Source organism: Liolophura sinensis, chromosome 3 (genome assembly GCF_032854445.1).
Source record: "Liolophura sinensis isolate JHLJ2023 chromosome 3, CUHK_Ljap_v2, whole genome shotgun sequence".
NCBI lineage: Eukaryota > Metazoa > Mollusca > Polyplacophora > Chitonida > Chitonidae > Liolophura > Liolophura sinensis.
The window spans coordinates 5,756,010-5,776,101 of record NC_088297.1 but is presented as its reverse complement, the minus strand read 5'-3'; the positions used below and the strand labels follow the sequence as shown (position 1 = coordinate 5,776,101).

The following is a 20,092-nucleotide window of genomic DNA, read 5'->3' as shown; positions in this document are numbered from 1 at the left end:
CAAATGTGTCGCAGAGACGGGAAGAACATTTACTTACGTTCACACAGGCATTAAATCTTCCCTGGCATAAATCAGTGTCAACCGCATGCTCTTACAAACTGACGAACCCAATCTTATGTTGGCGTAACCAAAAATAGTCCATGGCGATATCACAAATTGGAAAAAAAAAAAAAAAAAAACCTTTAAAAGTCACTACACGCTATGGAATAGGCTCGGAAAATGTGACTATTTTTCATGAACAGACGTGATTGTCAAGAACCAACCCTTTAGGCTCGGTGAGTCTCACAAGTTAAAAAATTACGTAGAGACCACATGGTTGACGCCAATTTATGCTCGGGCAGATTTAATACACTGGTGAACAGCGGTAAATTTTCCTTACCCTCAATCCGTCATATTTGGGGCGGTTTCTCTCTGTAACTCCGGTAACTGTGTTGCTCGATTTCAGAGTTACATTCCGCATTTAAAGATTACCCGTAATCCAGGATCTAGCTATACGGTTAGCTATGGTCTACTAAACACCGGCACATGACGCGTTGTTTACAGTGTCATTGATTCGCGCAATCCCGGAAAATACGAAACCTGCCGAACGCCTTACTCCGTAACTTCCGCAGCAATGTGAGGTCGCCAGGCAGTGCGTAGCACCTCTACACAAATCTGAACGCCGGCAGCTGTTCGGCATTGCTGCATAATTTGACCGGACACTACGCTGTCGTCTGCAATATTAGAACGATGTCTTGTCAGTTGTCAGACTACGGGTGCAGCCCGTCGTATACAGGTGAGTTTGTAAACACAGTTTTGCTAGATATTGGGGATGTATTCTTGAGAAAATGCTCAAGCGAGTTTTACACGCCTCCTTTACTATGCTTAGAGACGGAATGACTCATTGGGCCTGTACTTGAGGCCCCAGAGTGGGGTGTTCACAATCAGCTGATGTGGAACCCGCTAGCTAGTCTACACAGGATACATGATCAACAAATAATGAGTGTTGGGGGAAATCTCGTTTTCACAATATTTTGGACTTTTACCATGCAGCTCTTACCTTTCATACCAGATTCACCCTTTCAGGGTATGTACACATGGTTACAGATACCTGGGTTGTACGCGTGTAGTTAAAAATAGCACAGTGGCGCGGCACACGTACACTGCTGGGATACTATACGGGAGACATTTACTAGTCTTCGGTTGATATGAATATAGCTACTATAGGCCTACCTAATCTGTTAGTGCTCGTAGCACAATAACTGCGGAGCATCTCGTTTGCCAGTGCGGTCGCTGTGGGTTCAAGTCCACCACACGCCGACTCCCTCTCTGGTCGTACTTGGGAAGGTCTGCCAGCAGCTGTCATAACTATCATATCTGAAGGCTAGATACATTCTGATAACTTTTCCAGACGGAATTTCCTACCCAAAAGGCTATGTTTCATTTTCTATGTAAAAATCTTCTCCAATGCCTGTCTCACTTGGGTTAAATTCGCTTTTCACCTCTAATCACGTGACCAAAGCGTGTGCATTTGATTGGCTCAGAGTAGCCATGACATCACTGCGGAACTGTGAATTGTAGGATTTGTGTTTTGTAATTTGGTCGTTATTGAACTTTATTTTGAACTTTTGGAACGACGGTTTCAGAAAGCCGGCGAGGGGAAAACGTTAATTTAACCCTCCTCTCACCCTCCCCCCCCCCCCCCCCTCCAAATCATTGGTTTTCACTTGAGGCTGGGGAGAGATTAGAACTCCTCACTTAAGCTCAATCGGTAAAGCTGACGTCGCTTTAAGCTATGATATATGACTTACAGTAAAAGACCTCAGCTTTTAATACGGCTTACCTTTGCCGTGTGGCTATAAGAGATTATGCAAGTAGCTACATTCTTTAATTATAGAGTAATAATTCACAGAAACTTGAAGTGGGCTTTAAGCATGATATTAGGGTTCCATTCATACCTGTTCAGGTGTGATATTCGGCTGGGAGGGTTAGGAAAGGGGGTTAACCGGTTCACAAACAGACGCAGTAACAAATTGCATTTCTATGCAGATGTTTCGTATCATGACACCATACTTTCTCTCAAATTAAACTGATTATCGATCAAGCTTTATTATCAGTTATTTGATTGGTGTTTTGCCCTGTATGCTGAAGAATATTTCACCTGTAATTGGACGGCAGCCGCCATTAGGGTGGAGTGAAATACTCTTGAGTACGGCATAAAACACCAGTCACTTATGGTCCTATTACTTAACTGTGAGAAATTCACCGTGATATAGGCCCATCTTATTTTAAATGCTCTCTGTGACAGAACAAAAATATCTGTAAAGTATCAATAGAAATATGTGTCCTGGCCATGGGAAAATGTTACGCTGTGCGTATAATCCCTGGGAAGATGTTACGATGTGCATATAATCCCAGGGAAAATGTTACGCTGTACGTGTTATCCCCGGATGAGTTATTCGGCTATGGTAAACATAACATGTAGGTCCTTGGGACAGCAGATGTGGCTAAAACTCTGAACTGGTTTGTACACCTGATATAATCAAGCTTAATCTGTTTTGTCAGTTAATTCAAGATTGTTCACACCTCACAGTCATAGGTTGTTAGGCGTCAAGTCTGTGTCCATAGAAACCTGCTGTGAACGGTGTGTAAACTCTGATTACTACAGCTGTCTATGTATCTTCATATATGTATATGCGTTTATGCAGACTGGGGTAAAGGACTACATATATATTATGTATAAAGCAGCCTAGACAGTGTATTATTGAAAGTATAGTAAAGCCAAAAATCCACAGGTAAGGCCATGTATTAACAGTTTTGAAGGTAAGACCCAGTCAGTCTTAAGGGTAATACAGCTTGTCACCGTGGGCGAACGGAGCAATAATTGAGGTATGAGGAATGAGGCATGTTCATATTTTGGGTAGAATTTCAGACTGTGTCAGCGTGGATATAGGGATTGAAACCCTGTGTTCCACTGATTAGATTAACGTAATGCACCAGTAGTGTATCTCCGAAAAACGAAAGGCTCAGTTTGACTCAATAATTCGGCTCTTCATTTTGCAACCATCAGGGGAACTAAAGATGGAGACTAAAGTGCCGAAATATGAGTCAAAATGAGACTTTCGTTTTTCAGAGTTACACTACTCGTATATATATATATATAACAACAAATAGGGATCCGTTTCTTTACTTGAAGGCATGGCACATTGGCTGAAACGATCCAAACTTTGATTTAGTCACTCTGTCACACTCTGTCACTTGGGTTTTCCAGGCAGGTATATGTTGTATTGTGTAAAAACAACGAGCGGTTGAGAAAATACAATTACAAGTTGCATTCCAAGCAACAATTCTGCATTCTCTTGTTTGAGGGGACATCGAGGGGGTTGGGGGAGGGGTATGGAAAAAGTCTGACTGGAGTACATCATTGAATTATATCAGCATGTAAGCTTAATGGTTCAGGACTTTTCTCAAACTGTATGGAACCACAGGAAAGGGCTTCGTGCGTAAATAAAGCGCTTAGACGGCCTTTCTCCCTCGTTGAAATTCACGACCAGTTGCCCAACAGTAGATGGATATTATTCCATTGCTACGTGTAGTTAGAAAATAGGCTTAAAAGAGACTCGTGGGAATAATAGTAGCAAGACTCTAATGACATGTCTGTTGGCTTATATATAATGCTACTCGTTCATCCATTCTCTGTATAAGTGGATATCTACCAAGCTGATTTCGAGGTCACCATTTCCTTATATAGACATATGACACAGAGAGTATCACGGTAAATCCGCTTCTCGTCTATGCTATATTTCTCAGTCAAGTTTGAGTAAGAAAGAACTGTCTCATTAACGTATATACTGACGTAGTCTATGCTACACAATAGGGGGAAATCTATATCCATTAACTTATATGTTTAGGTAATAGAATATGAGAAAAGCTGTAGCCTTTTACTTAATATATACCGATGGAAATTCTTGAGTTCTATACCGGTATTGATATATGGAATGGAATGTGAGAAAAGCTGTACTAATTTCTGTACCGATGTTGATATATGGAATGAATGCATAGCTATGAATGTGAGAAGCTATTTTGGAACTGCCAGGGGGTGTCTGTCTTTGAGATGCCCTATACTGACAAAAATAACACTGGAGAGACAGGGAAAATAGGAAAAAATTGAAAATGAGATGGCCTGATTTCAAATTCTGGCTAAATCTATGAATGAATGTGAGAAAAGCTGGTCCAATAGAAAAGCTGGCCTAACTTGTATACCAATGTATAGAATGAACATGAGATCAGCTGATCGACCTTCTATACCGATATTTGTATATGAAATGAATGTGAGAAAAGCTGTCCCAACTTCTGTACTTAGTTTTTGGTAGAAAGGTGAGAAAAGCTGCCCCAACTTTTATATTGACGTAAGGAATGATTATGAGAAAAGCCTGTCCAACATTTTTATTGATGTATGGAATGAAAGTGAGAAAAGTTGTCCTAATTTCTGTACTTCTATTTTGACGTAAGAAATGATTATGAGAAAATCCTGTCCAACTTTGTTTTATTGATGTGTGGAATGAATGTGAGAAAAGCTGGGCAATTGTATGCTGATGCTATTCATACTTGCGATCATCCGGGTCTTCGCTAAGACCATGCTGATTTTTTCAGATTTTTAGCCATAGTCGATGGACAGACATATTCTCATTACGTATAGAGAAAGAATTTCTGACCAAAAGTGTGTAATGTTTATTTTCAACGGTAAAATCTAATTCGAGGCCTGTGTCGTCGAGGTTAAAAACTACCTCCCGTACTGTCTTCACGTCGCCAAAGAAAGTACAAGCTATTTGCCCAAATCAGGCATGACGTCATTGTACGACTATGAATTGCTGCAATTAAATTGTTGTGCATGGTGTATTTAGAATGTACTTGTTTTACGTCAAATAGCTACTTCTCGCAAAACTTAAGACAGAATTGCTCAGGGTTTCTCATAAAACGAAGTTTGAAAACCCATAGCGTGACAACGCCGTGAAACCCGTTGACTGTTTAGGGTAAATGGGTATTCAGTTGTGGAGGTGTACTGTTAAGCGCATCTCTCAACCCGAATTCTCATCCAATCCCTTACCCCATCCCCGCCCCTCACCACCTACAGCTCCCCTCAGGGTACATGTGCCTATAATGCGTAACTAATCCCTTTTTAGGGTAAAGCGGTTACACAAACCCTGAAATCCGCGGCCTTGGGGCTTCGTCAGGGGTTATTGTAATACCAGAGAGTGACCACTCAGTGTTAGTGAGTGACACTTTTCAAGGTTTTATCTAGAATCGGAAGTCGTGTAGATAACAGGTTCTCTTATGGCATGTTGTGCTAGACATCCCACTGGCGTCTTCGCTTGGGTGAAGAAATTGGACATATAAGCTTAAACCTGAATCGATGGTCTCAGTATTTACATTTGTCATTCTGCCAGCTTGAAGTGCAGAAAGACATCGTTAATTGTACAGGAAAACATAAGTGCATCTGCACCTTAAGCAGTGTAGAGCGAAACCAATCTTTCCACTACCCGAAGGACGGATACCAGAGTGTGTGTAAGAATTACCTCATGACCAATCGGGCGCGGCTTCTGTGGCATATATACAGATTGTTCTTTGCAGTTATATCTGTGTCCACACAGTTTTAATAACCTGCTTGCACGATTGATAAAGATCCGCCTGTATACTGGTACCTTGTAGAGAGACCTATAGGTGTTTATGAAGACATTTGCACCGTGTTCAATCTGTAAGTTTTTATATGTCATTTTTGTTTGTTTGCATTTGATGATTTCTTGACTGTAGACTACAAGTTACGAAAGGTTCTGTCAGTGCCATGCATATCCCACATTTCACCAAGTAATAGGATGATCCAGATTATTTTTGTGACCCATAGGTTTAGATCCCGTTGAAATATACCGTTATATTTTGCCACCATCCAGGGAACCGGTTTGTTACTGGTACAGCAAAATATCGTAGACGGCGAAGGCACTTATATCATATAGAACGCACCAAGTCTGCCTTACCGGGTTTCTGTTTTATTTATTTTTTTTCCGTGCTTCTGTCTTATCTTTTTCCTCTTTATGTTGTTTTTAATCTATTTATTGTGTTGCTAAAAAGACTACTAGACTCCAGATATTATCAAATACTCCTTAATATTGCTCTGTTCATTTATTTGATTGGTGTTTTACACCGAACTCAAGAATATTTCACTTATACGACGGTGACCAGCATTATGGTGGGAGGAAACCGGGCAGAGCCAGGGGGAAACCCACGACCATCCGCTGGTTTCTGACAGACCTTGCTCTGTTGAAGGAAACAATCTTTTATGTTGCTACATCAATGTTATACAAGCCATGTTAAAAAGAAGTGACCCTTGGATGTTAAATATATCATATCTGATGCTTTTATCATAAAATACCCTCCTACCCACCGAGATAATGTACGTTTACAGACAAAGGCTAACAAGAAAACAAGCCATGACAGCATTGGGACTAAACTATCTCTCTGATGGTAGCTGACGTTTCATGACAGACGCTGTTTCGGGATTCGAATTCATCAACGCAGCTGTTGAGCTGCTGAGCTATGCGAGGCCACGATTTGTTCCCATCAAGCACATTTACGTTTGCGTGTCGCATCTTGCTTGGATGAAATGAGAAAAGGGAAACCAGCTTTCGCACTACTGCATGTCTTCTGATCTTTATCTCGTTCACACTTGAAATAACATTATAGTGCTACGTGACTTTTCTTACAGCCTGTGAACTCCTTCTGTAACAACGTCATAATCAATGATTGTTCATGACATACGTCAACAATCTCTGCGTACGACAACGTACGTCACAGTCAATGACGGAAACATTGACAAAGTACGTTTGCCTGTCGGATTCATTTTGTGACGTCATATACGACCACGACGTAATCGGCGCTGGCAACCAATGCCAAGAGGTTCTTTATTCTGTCTGCTCATCGCATGCTGACGTACGAACATATGAAAATTTGTAAACAAATATTTTTTTTATTTGTTTACACGCTGTAACTCTGTAATTTCTGGGTACAGAAATAAGTGTGATAAGACGACTCAATAAGGATGTTCTTTTGTTAATTCGTTGATTTTGCTTGTATTTGCAGATGTTTCCAGAAAGTTGTACGGAGCATTTTAAAGTGGAATAGATATGTGCCAGACTACAGGGCTTTTCACAAAACAAGAACTGTGTCGACTTTAGACGTATTCCAGGGGAATAACCCTCTTGTTCCACCCTTAGAGCTTTCTGGACAAGGCTGGGCAGTTTCTAAACAGAAAAAAGACTTTCTGCAGGTGTATGAAAAAAAATGGCATCGCCTTTGCCCAGCGGTAGTTCTGTGGAAGTGGCGACTGAGCCTGGGGCAGTGTTGGATAGCGGAACATGTGGGGAACTGACTGCGCTCCCTGGTCTCATCGAATCAATCACCGTCGACGCGGCCACGGGTAAAGATGGCGTCGACAGAGCCATGAGGAATTTGTTCACGTGTTTGTGTAAGTCATGTGAAAACGACAACTTGGCTCTGTTCCAAACCATTCTCTCGTGCATGAATTCGACAGAAATGTGCCCAGCCATCGAGACAGAGCTTTTGCGTTCTTCCATCTTGAACGCCTCGTTCCGCTGCGCCCGGTATCTCGTGCAACAGATTCAAACCGTGAACCTTTGCTCCGTCGTTAGCTGGATGTGCGTCCGAGACTGGGACGAGATCACATTTGAAACCTTGGTGAACAGAGGATTTAAACTTACGGACTGTGCATGTAAAGGTATGGGGGCTTTGAAACACTGCATCATCAACGGTAACGAGAAACTGGTGAAAGTATGTCTGCAAAACGGATGCAGCCCAAACGCTCAGGAGATTGAACTTCCACCCGACGACGACCACACACCGGAAGTTGCCGTGGACGAGTTTTCTCCCCTGATGTGCGCCATCTTGTACGCAAACGCTGGTATAGTAGGAGAACTGCTGTGTCATGGCGTGGACTTGATGACGTCTGAGAAATGTGGAATGTCTCCTCTAGAGGCGGCTGTTTACGCATCCAAGCCAAAAGAAACGGCCTTGTTGGTCGAAGCTTTTAAAAACATTTCGAGAGACAGTCCTGAAAACAGGGACATTTTTGAAGCAGATGTTAACAAGGCATTCATGAACGCTGTATCCTTGACACACAGCAACAATGTGAAGGATTGCCTCAGAATTTTGGTTCGTGCAGGTGCGGATGTAAACAAAACCGACGTACACGAATGTCTGCCGCTGCTGATGGCTATCGACGCAAAACAGCTGCATACTGTGTCTTTCCTGCTGCAAAACGGATGTGACGTCAATTGTACCGGAAACGTGCCGGTCGTCGGAAATGACTACGGTTACCGTCAGATGTCACCACTGGAATTGGCTGCCAGCCAATCGGATGAAGCTATTTTGGAACTGCTGCTCAAATCGGGAGCCACTGTAAAACCAGGCGCTCCAGACACCGAGGAAAGCCGAAAACGGATTACTTTATGCCGGAAACGTTTTACTCTGTCTGACTGGTGTCGCGTTTCTGTTCGACGAAACGTGAAATATTCCCCGCTGAGATCTGTCGTTGAAGATTTTGAAGTACCAGGGACGCTGAAACACTTTTTGACCATGTCAGGTTAACTGTTATACATCTTGAAGCGCAGAAAATAGGTACGAAAAGCACGTGAAACAGATAGGACCATTTTAACCTATTTTGCATGTTAATTAATGGTGTAAGGGGCCTAAGTTATGATGGACTGACAGATGTCATTTTAGTCATAATATCATTTTTATAGATATATAGGCCTGTGCATTTCCTTTTATGAGGACAGTTCTGTTTTCATATAAATGTAGCTCCTGATGAATTTCGAACGAATGCGTACAGTAAGCGATTTGTTTTTAATCAATATTTGTTATGGCGAACTTGAGCCGCTCAATCGTGTGATACGAATTTTAATTTTGCTGTCAGCAGTTCCATTTTTTGTGTTCTATTAAAGATATTTTAGTAGGTGCTAAAGTTATTTTATCGCAAACAGTTGTTTTTATTATATATATATGTGTGTATTAATTACCTGTCGCTTGTTACAGTAATTTTATTTTTTAAATTATATATATCTTGCCAATGTTTAGGAATTCTCTACCATATAGTTGAATTGTGATTTTCTTAATTGTTATATGTACAGCTTCATATAGGCCTATATTTTACAAGCTCACAATTTTACACCATTAAATGACCAGGAAGAGGTAAAGTTTCAAGGTGTTATAATTGAGTTATTCAATTAAAACATTTCACAATCAATACTTGAGAGTGTGTGCTCATTAAATCTCAGGCGGAGTGACGTCATAGTGTGATACTATCTCATTAGCATAATGCGCAAGCGATGACGTCACGAGTCGAAGCCATTCTAGCTGAGTGGAAGATCTGACATATTTCTTGGAACTCTCAGATCTTATTGATTATCGTGTATTATTGGTTGAGGTTTAGGATGAGAATATTTTCTCCTGGCAATATGTACACACACACGCACTGGATAATCTATACCTGGGAATTTCATGTAATCCTGCACATACGCAGTATTGTATTCGACCTAAGAGATTTAAAACTGCCAATTTTTGTGTCCATTACAGATTTAGACGGAATTTTTTTTTACATGGTGTGGGATCAGCGTGTGTTGTATACGACGCAACGTATAAAGGCCATTTTGACCCTATTATAACATTTTAGTTTGTACAGTGTACACATACATTTCTTTGTGTATCAGGGAAAGTGTTCAGTTTTGTGCTTGAATTAAATTTTTTCAAGCGATATATATATAAGTAATTCACTGTGATCGATTTTTCCAGTACTTACATATCCGGTGTGTAATCTGGTTTTTCCTTTTGATATTATTTTTTCTATTGGCATAATACGAATTAAAATAACTTTTAAAACATACCCCGATGTGTGTTGTGTTGATAATGATATGAATGAATGATATATATCATAGTATTATAGTATTATACTGTAATCACTGTTCATGGGGCCTTATAAGTGGCCCTGAGGGGGGTAGCAAGCTAGTGCGGCGCAATGACTCGGGAACCTTTCATCAATACGGTCGCTGTGAGTCCAGCTTATGCTGGCTTCATCTCAGACAATACGTGGGAAGGTCTGCCAGCAACCTGAGGATGGTCATGGGTTACCTCCGGACACTGCCCTGTTTCCTCTCCCGATAATGCTGGCCGCCGAAATGAAACATTCTTTAGTACGGCGTAAAACACCAATCAAGTATATAAATAAACAAACTTTTTACGCATACAACACACGTGTTTTTGGTGTGAGTGTGTAAATACATTGATAGGCCTACCCGTAAGGGCTCATTTTCGACGAGAATGAGGGACTCTTGATTCGTAAAATATTTACGTAAATCAAATTTACTTGAATCTATGTGGATATTAGTAAAATGATTCCTTTAGGCCTAAGTGATCGTCAGTGTCTGTACCGGAAAGACTCAAGTATTCATGTCTTACACACCTTGCAGTTAATCACTTATTAACCTTGAGAAAAGGGATTAAAAGATCAATAACGGGAATCTGCGGACGGATTCTATTCTAAGGAAATTTGACAAAAGAGAGGCTTATCTTTACAAGGAAATACCAAAGTATCTGTAAAATCGACGTCATGCGCCGGTATTTCCATACCGTCACAAATTGTTTGCATACCGACTGCACGCATGCGTGTCCCAGAGGTACATATTAAACTTCCTTATGCATATATGTTTATTAATAGGTTCAAAGAATCATGCGTAGAATCAACATAATACATTTATCGACCAAAACCGGAAGTCGTACTGTTCAAACAACCTTTTCATTGGTGGATTTTAACAAATGTTATTCAGTTGGACGAGTCGTATTCCGACCTCAAAAAGAAAGTTTAATTGTAGCAGTTCATGTATTACTGTCATTATCGATTTGACAACTCTCATTCAATTGGATGAGTCATATTTGACAACTCTCATTCAATTGGATGAGACATATTTGACAACTCTCATTCAATTGGATGAGACATATTTGACAACTCGCATTCTATTGGATGAGACATATTTGACAACTCTCATTCAAATGGATGATTCATATACCTCCCGGAATAGACAGTTTAAGTGTTGCAGTTCATGTATTACTGTCATTGGCGGAGTTCGACAACACTGCATGCAATGGAATTAAAACACAGTTTGATCCTGTAGCCCAGTAATGCCATTCAAAATTTGTAACATATTCTCGTAATTTACCTACGTTGATTCACAGGCCACTTCATCAAGAACAAAGAGGTGCGGAGGTTGTTATCGTGTCAGTGCGGCACAATGACCTGCTTACCAGGGCGGTAGCTGTGAGTTCAAATCTAGCTCATGCTGATTTTCCCTTGTGCCCTATGTGCAAGTTCTGCCAGCCACCCGCGGATGGTCGTGGGTTTCCTCAGGCTCTGATGGGTTTCCTCCCATCATAATTATGCTGACCGCAGTCGTATGAGTGAAATATTTTTGGGGTTCAGCGTAAAGCATAAGTCAAATAAAGAAATTAAGAACTCATATAATTAAAGAACTCATATAATTAAAGAATTCATATAATCTTGATAAATTCAGGTCTATACTTCGAAAAAGGTTTTCTCCGCAGTGGATAAGTTTCCTGAGCGATTAAATAAAAAAAACAAAATAATACACTAGTCTTCCCTCTGCAGTCTGTATACATGTATAGTTTCATCTGGGGTGTGAAGGTTTTGTCCGCTAAGGAAATAGTTTCGTGTGCGCTGGAAAGTTTTTCTCCACGGGGTGGATAGATGTTGTCTTCGCTATGAAAGTGCAAGTGTACACTTCTCAGACCTCTGTTAATTTTCCACAAACGGCGATGTGAACGCTTAGTGCTGAAACTCAACCATGAACATTCTGTGGCCAATAAGCACTGGTGCCTACAATTTGCCAAATCTGTGAAAAAGCAGCCATAAAAATCTTGACATATAGGTTAACCGTCAAAATCTGGACCTTTCTGTTCCTGCAACTGAGAGGAGTGCCTAATCGCAGCCTCATCATTACCGGTACCTGACACTTTGTATCCTTTCGCCGAGAATTTCTTCAATAAACTTTCGTCAATAAAACTTATACCTGCCCAAAGACAATTTCCATTATTTTCACACCAAGCATACACCTGTACACCAAAAATGACAGGGTGGCAGCGAAAAAAAGGCTTTACATTAGAGACTGTAATAGAATACTGCTCCCATACTGTAGTTAAGGGGTTAAGATTTCCTCAGGGATTTCTCAGAGGTGTACATAGTTTTTCTCCGGCGGTGTGAATAGCTTCCTCCCAAATGAAAATATTTTCTACGCGGTGGAAAGATTTTCTACGCTGTGGAAAGTTTTTCTCCACAGTTTAAACGTTTGGTCAGCGGTGTAAAGTAGGATAAAGGGGAGTTTTTTCTTCACCGTGCGAAATTTTACCCATAGTGTAACGTTTAATCCTTTATGTAAACGTTTGCTACACTGTGAACGCTTTACCCATAGTGTAACGTATAATTGCGTATGTAAAAGTTTGTTACATTCTGACAGTTTTACCCATAGTGTAACGTATAATCCTGCAAGGTGAAAGTTTTACCCATAGTGTAACGTTTAATCCTTCATGTAAACGTTTGCTACGTGGTGAAAGTTTTACCCATAGCGTAACGTTTAATCCTTTATGTAAACGTTTGCTACATGGTGAAAGTTTTACCCATAGTATACCTTTATGTAAACGTTTTCTACGTGGTGAAAGTTTTACCCATAGTGTAACGTATAATCCTGTATGTAAACGTTTGCTGCCTGGTGAAAGATTTACCCATAGTGCAACGTTTAATCCTTTATGTAAACGTTTGCTACGTGGTGAAAGCTTTACCCATAGTGTACCTTTATGTAAACGTTTTCTACGTGGTGAAAGTTTTACCCATAGTGTAACGTATAATCCTGTATGTAAACGTTTGCTGCCTGGTGAAAGATTTACCCATAGTGCAACGTTTAATCCTTTATGTAAACGTTTGCTACGTGGTGAAAGTTTTACCCATAGTGTACCTTTATGTAAACGTTTTCTACGTGGTGAAAGTTTTACCCATAGTGTAACGTATAATCCTGTATGTAAACGTTTGCTGCCTGGTGAAAGATTTACCCCATAGTGTAACGTTTAATCCTTTATGTAAACGTTTGCTACGTGGTGAAAGTTTTCAAAACGTGAAAGATTTTGACTGGCACTAATGAACCACCTCTACTTGACCTCTAAGCAATTGGAAACGCGCAACTGTAGTATTTTTATTGCCTTTAAACATGAGCAAATTTATTATAAATGAACATAAAACAGATTTGGGGGTAAAAAATATAATGTTTACCTTTTCAGTAATTGATTGTAGTACTGCCTGATGCACTTACTAAAGGAAGGTTTCTTTACACATATCTGTACAGAATTGAATGGGTAATAATTTAGTGAAAATAGACCCATTTGAATTCGGGAGATATCCATAGGTTTATCATGGCAAAGGTAAATACATAAATAAATAAATAAATAAATAAATAAATAAATCGTTAGTGGTCAACCTTACATTTTAGCGCTCTTGAGTATGGCACCGAGCAATAAATAAATAAATAAATAAATAAATAAACAAATAGTTTGTGGGTCAAACTGATACTCTTACTTACTAATGAGTTTCGCATTGGGCAAAAATTCAATAAATAATTAAATTAATAAATAATAAATAATAATAATAAATATCTCTAGTGTTCAACCCTACCCTTCATTACCCTTGAGTATGGCAATGAGCAGCAATCAAATAAATAAATAAATAAATAAATAAATACTCTTACTGAGACAATACAGACGGCACAAGCTTTTATGATAAGACATGCTATATTCTATTTCGCTTACCACGTTATGGCTCTTTATCTGAAATAAGTCATACTTTCAGGAGACTCACATCACAACTATTCTCGTTCTGTGCGTAAAAAGTAATCGATATTAAAATTTGAAATATGCGCTTCAAAAACTCAATTTTATGTGAATGAAACTTTCCACGAGTGCACTTCTAAGGCTAAATTAAACACACAAAAAAACAACAAAATACCAAAAGCCATAAACAAACGAACAAAAACAAAAAAACACGTCCTTTCCCCCGCAAGGCCCGAAAAAAAAAAACAAACAAAAAAAACAAAAAAAAAACACGTGAAAACAAATGAGTGAGTCAGTGGCGCGAAAACTTTATGATTGTCAGCTCTCGTATCCATGTATGCACCACTTCTGTATATTCCCAGGTCGAAGGGGGGCCTCCGTGGCTCGGTTGGTTAGTGCGCTAGCGCAGTGTAATGACCGAGGAGTCTCTCACCAATGCGGTCGCTGTGAGTTCAAGTCCAGCTCATGCTGGCTTCCTCTCCGGCCGTACGTGGGAAGGTTTGTCAGCAACCTGCAGATGGTCGTGGGTTTCCCCCGGGCTTTGCCCGGTGTCCACCCACCATAATGCTGGCCGCCGTCGTATAAGTGAAATATTCTTGAGTACGGCGTAAAACACTAATCAAATCAAATCAAATCCCACCATAATGCTAGCCGCTGTCGTATAAGTGAAATATTCTTGAGTACGGCGTAAAACACCAATCAAATCAAATCAAATCCCTGGACAAAGAGTACACCAAAGCATTTTAATGATAAAATTCCGCACAAAAGAAAGGTAGAAATCATGTGAACTTTACGTCTATAGTGTTTGTAATGGAGTCCAGAACAGAAAGGTGAGGTGTGTGTGTTGGTTGGGTTTGGGGCGGAGTTTATGAAGTGCTGTCCCACATTCATGCGGTATACGACGAACAGTTTACTAACGACGTCACTACACAATAAAAACTGATAAGTATACACATGTCAAAATAAAAATGGTTATATGTCACATGTTTGCTATAAAACATATGGAAATGATTTACAGAAAATGTCAATGTTATAAAAGATGCCAGCTTATGTTTTAACAAAAACGTATGGATAAGACGTCTGTGTTTAAATAAAAACAGCAAGGCGTTTGCACATTATTGTGTGAATTTTTATAAATACAGTTCATGCGTTGTTAATATTTGCAGTGTATATGAGCTGCAATAGATAGATCGCTGTAACCATAAACAACACCAAGCTGTTTAGTCACAAATTCACGGAAGTAAGATTATGAAACTACGTTTAACCCTATATCTTCCGGATTTGATTGTTAACTTGTGAACGAGAATGGATCTCCATATCGAATATTTTAAGTACTTTATTACCGGTAATTTACAAAATATATTTCATTTATGTACGTGGTGAATCAGTAGGAAATGATAGGTTTTTCCTGATTGATTCTATTAAGTGATTGACAGGTGAAACTCCAGGCTAGGCGAATAAATTAAGCAGCCATTTAAAGCGGCTGCTCGTCGTTTGATTGGATGACAGGATTGGACGTAAAAATGAACCGATTAAAAATTTGTTTGATCTGCTGCGACAAATTTGATTGGTGAAGAACGGTTGTAATGTAAGGAAATGTTTTACTCGTTAATATTTTACCAAAGTTTTTAGTTTTTGCTGGCAAAACAGTATAAATATGAAAGCATAACATGGTACTACAGTACTCTGTGTCTTATAGCATCCTACAACTAACTGTGAGAGGGACAGGCGCCAGAAGACAGATTTATGGACTAAAGATTTGCTTGTTTTACGAAACACCAAGCCTTCGAATTACATGTGTCTGTCCTCAGCTTCTACAGATAGCTTGCGACGCTTCACAGTGCCAAGTGCTGTTCCAGAGTAGAAACAAAACCGCCGTTAATCAACCGTGCGAAATCGCAAACAAGTTCGACAAAAGAGGAATACCTGGCTATGTACTATCGCACGTTTACTGCACTCCAAACAAACACTGATGAGTCCAAGCTGTACGTCTGGCCACTTCTTCCGTTCTCAAGCTTATTTCTCCAGGATTTCAGCATGAAGAAACACATTTCGGTCGTACAACCATATAAAATAAATTGTTTTTATTGGAGTGAAAAAAGTTTAGCAAATAATCTCTATCCCAGGTGAAGATACCTAGATGTCCAGTTGTATGTTTACAGTGTAAGGCACCTTGATTTCCAGTTGTATGTTTGCAGTGTAAGGCACCTCGATGTCCAGTTGTATGTTTGCAGTGTAAGGCACCTTGATGTCCAGTTGTATGTTTACAATGTAAGGCACCTTGATGTGCAGTTGTATGTTTGCAGTGTAAGGCACCTTGATGTCCAGTTGTATGTTTACAATGTAAGGCACCTTGATGTCAACTAGGATGTTTACAATGTAAGACACCTTGATGTCCAGTTGTATATTTACAGTATAAGGTACCTAGATGTCCAGTTGTATGTTTGCAGTGTAAGGCACCTTGATGACGAGTTGTATATTTGCACTGTATTGCACCTAGATGTCTAGTTCTCCGTTTACAGTGTAAGGCACCTTGATGTTCAGTTGTTTGTTTACAATGTAAAGCTCCTGAATGTCCAATTGTATGGATGCACTGTAAGGCATCTTGATGTCCAGTTGTCTGTTTACAGTGTAAGGCACCTTGATGTCCAGTTGTCTGTTTACAGTGTAAGGCACCTTGATGTCCAGTTGTCTGTTTACAGTGTAAGGCACCTTGATGTCCAGCTGTCTGTTTACAGTGTAAGGCACCTTGATGTCCAGCTGTCTGTTTACAGTGTAAGGCACCTTGATGTCCAGCTGTCTGTTTACAGTGTAAGGCACCTTGATGTCCAGTTGTCTGTTTACAGTGTAAGGCATCTTGATGTCCAGTTGTCTGTTTACAGTGTAAGGCACCTTGATGTCCAGTTGTCTGTTTACAGTGTAAGGCACCTTGATGTCCAGTTGTCTGTTTACAGTGTAAGGCACCTTGATGTCCAGCTGTGTGTTTACAGTGTAAGGCACCTTGATGTCCAGCTGTCTGTTTACAGTGTAAGGCACCTTGATGTCCAGTTGTCTGTTTACAGTGTAAGGCATCTTGATGTCCAGTTGTCTGTTTACAGTGTAAGGCACCTTGATGTCCAGCTGTCTGCTCACAGTGTAAGCCACCTCGATGTCCAATTATCTATTTACAATGTAAGACACCTTGACGTCAAGTTGTATGTTTACAGTGTAAGGTACATTGGTGGCCAGTTGTATGTTTACAATGTAAGGCACCTTGATGTCCAGTTGTCTGTTTACAGTGTAAGGCACCTTGATGTCCAGGTGTCTGTTTACAGTGTAAGGCATCTTGATGTCCAGTTGTCCGTTTACAGTGTAAGGCACCTTGATGTCCAGCTGTCTGCTCACAGTGTAAGCCACCTCGATGTCCAATTATCTATTTACAATGTAAGGCACCTTGATGTCCAGCTGTCTGTTTACAGTGTAAGGCACCTTGATGTCCAGCTGTCTGTTTACAGTGTAAGGCACCTTGATGTCCAGTTGTATGTTTACAGTGTAAGGTACATTGATGTGCAGTTGTCTGTTTACAGTGTAAGGCACCTTGATGTCCAGCTGTCTGCTCACAGTGTAAGGCACCTCGATGTCCAATTATCTATTTACAATGTAAGACACCTTGACGTCAAGTTGTATGTTTACAGTGTAAGGTACATTGGTGGCCAGTTGTATGTTTACAATGTAAGGCACCTTGATGTCCAGTTGTATGTTTACAGTGTAAGGCATCTTGATGTCCAGTTGTCTGTTTACAGTGTAAGGCATCTTGATGTCCAGTTGTCTGTTTACAGTGTAAGGCACCTTGATGTCCAGCTGTCTGCTCACAGTATAAGCCACCTCGATGTCCAATTATCTATTTACAATGTAAGACACCTTGACGTCAAGTTGTATGTTTACAGTGTAAGGTACATTGGTGGACAGTTGTATGTTTACAATGTAAGGCACCTTGATGTCCAGTTGTCTGTTTACAGTTTAAGGCACCTTGATGTCCAGTTGTCTGTTGACAGTGTAAGGCATCTCGATGTCCAGTTGTATGTTTGCAGTGTAAGGCACCTTGGTGTAAAATTGTATGTTTACAGTGTAAGGCACCTTGATGTCCAGTTGTCTGTTTACAATGTAATGCGCCTCGATGTCCAGTTGTAGGGTTGCAGTGTAAGGCACCTCGATGTCCAGTTGTCTACTTACAGTGCATTGCACCTTGATGTCCAGCTGTCTGCTCACAGTTTAAGACACCTCAATGTCCAATTGTCTCTTTACAGTGTAAGGTACCTTGACGTCCAGTTGTATGTTTACAGTGTAAGGTAAATTAGTGTCCAGTTGTATGTTTACAATGTAAGGCACCTTGATGTCCAGTTGTATGGTTGCACTGTAAGGCACCTTGATGTCCAGTTGTATGTTTACAGTGTAAGACACCTTGATGTCCAGTTGTATGTTTGCAGTGTAAGGCACCTTGATGACGAGTTGCATATTTGCACTGTATTGCACCTAGATGTCCAGTTGTCTGTTTACAGTGTAAGGCACCTTGATGTCCAGTTGTCTGTTCACAATGTAAGGCACCTCGGTGTCCAGTTGTCTGTTTACAGTGTTAGGCACCTTGATGTCCAGCTGTCTGTTTACAGTGTAAGATACATCGATGTCCAGTTGTATGTTTACAGTGTAAGCCACCTCGATGTCCAGTTGTATGTTTACAATGTAAGACACCTTGACGTCAAGTTGTATGTTCACAGTGTAAGACACATTGGTGTCCAGTTGTATGTTTGCAGTGTAAGGCACCTTGATGCCCAGTTGTCTGTTTACAGTGTAAGGCACCTTGATGTCCAGTTGTATGTTCACAGTGTAAGGCACCTTGATGTCCAGTTGTATGTTTACAATGTAAGGCACCTCGATGTCCAGTTGTATGTTTACAGTGTAAGGCACCTCGATGTCCAGTTGTCTGTTGACAGTGTAAGGCACCTTGATGTCCACTTGTATGTTTACAATGTAATGCACCTTGATGTCCAGTTTTATGGTTGCAGTGTAGGGCACCTCAATGTCCAGTTTTATGTTTACAGTGTAAGGCACCTCGATGTCCAGTTGTCTGTTTACAGTGTAAGGCACCTCGATGTCCAGTTGTATGTTTGCTGTGTAAGGCACCTTGACGTCTAGTTGTATGTTTAAAGTGTAAGGCACCTTGATGTCCAGTTGTTTGTTTATAATGTAAGGCACCTTGATGTCCAGTTGTATGTTTACAATGTAAGGGACCTCGATGTCCAGTTGTATGATTGCAGTGTAAGGCACCTCGATGTCCACTTGTATGTTTACAGTTTAAGGCACCTTGATGTCCAGTTGTATGTTTACAATGTAACACACCTCGATGTCCAGTTGTAGGGTTGCAGTGTAAGGCACCTCGATGTCCAGTTGTCTACTTACAGTGCATTGCACCTTGATGTCCAGCTGTCTGCTCACAGTGTAAAACACCTCAATGTCCAATTGTCTCTTTACAGTGTAAGGTACCTTGACGTCCAGTTGTATGTTTACAGTGTAAGGTAAATTATTGTCCAGTTGTATGTTAACAATGTAAGGCACCTTGATGTCCAGTTGTATGGTTGCACTGTAAGGCATCTTGATGTATAGTTGTATGTTTACAGTGTAAGACACCTTGATGTCCAGTTGTATGTTTGCAGTGTAAGGCACCTTGATGACGAGTTGCATATTTGCACTGTATTGCACCTAGATGTCCAGTTGTCTGTTTACGTCAAGTTGTATGTTTACAGTGTAAGACACATTGGTGTCCAGTTGTATGTTTGCAGTGTAAGGCACCATGATGCCCAGTTGTCTGTTTACAGTGTAAGGCACCTTGATGTCCAGTTGTATGTTCACAGTGTAAGGCACCTTGATGTCCAGTTGTATGTTTACAATGTAAGGCACCTCGATATCCAGTTGTCTGTTTACAATGTAAGGCACCTCGATGTCCAGTTGTATGTTTGCTATGTAAGGCACCTTGACGTCTAGTTGTCTGTATAAAGTGTAAGGCACCTTGATGTCCAGTTATATGTTTATAATGTAAGGCACCTTGATGTCCAGTTGTATGTTTACAATGTAAAGGACCTCGATGTCCAGTTGTATGATTGCAGTGTAAGGCACCTTGATGTCC

The 20,092-nt window shown here is 40.4% G+C and overlaps 2 protein-coding genes across 2 annotated transcripts; one reads left to right on the top strand and one right to left on the bottom strand.

Annotated features, from left to right (window-relative positions):
• The first annotated feature begins 731 nt into the window (after positions 1 to 731).
• LOC135464108 (serine/threonine-protein phosphatase 6 regulatory ankyrin repeat subunit C-like) lies at positions 732 to 9,893 on the top strand. Its single transcript, XM_064741598.1, has 2 exons — positions 732 to 775; positions 7,114 to 9,893. Exon 2 carries the CDS (start codon positions 7,315 to 7,317, stop codon positions 8,635 to 8,637), a length of 1,323 nt encoding a protein of 440 aa, XP_064597668.1. The 5' UTR covers positions 732 to 775; positions 7,114 to 7,314; the 3' UTR covers positions 8,638 to 9,893.
• An 8,551-nt stretch (positions 9,894 to 18,444) lies between these two features.
• LOC135464030 (uncharacterized) lies at positions 18,445 to 19,560 on the bottom strand. Its single transcript, XM_064741506.1, has 2 exons — positions 19,369 to 19,560; positions 18,445 to 19,164 (listed from the first exon to the last, which is right to left on the bottom strand). The coding sequence occupies exons 1-2, from the start codon at positions 19,558 to 19,560 to the stop codon at positions 18,445 to 18,447; spliced, it is 912 nt and encodes a 303-aa protein (XP_064597576.1).
• Positions 19,561 to 20,092: the final 532 nt, after the last annotated feature.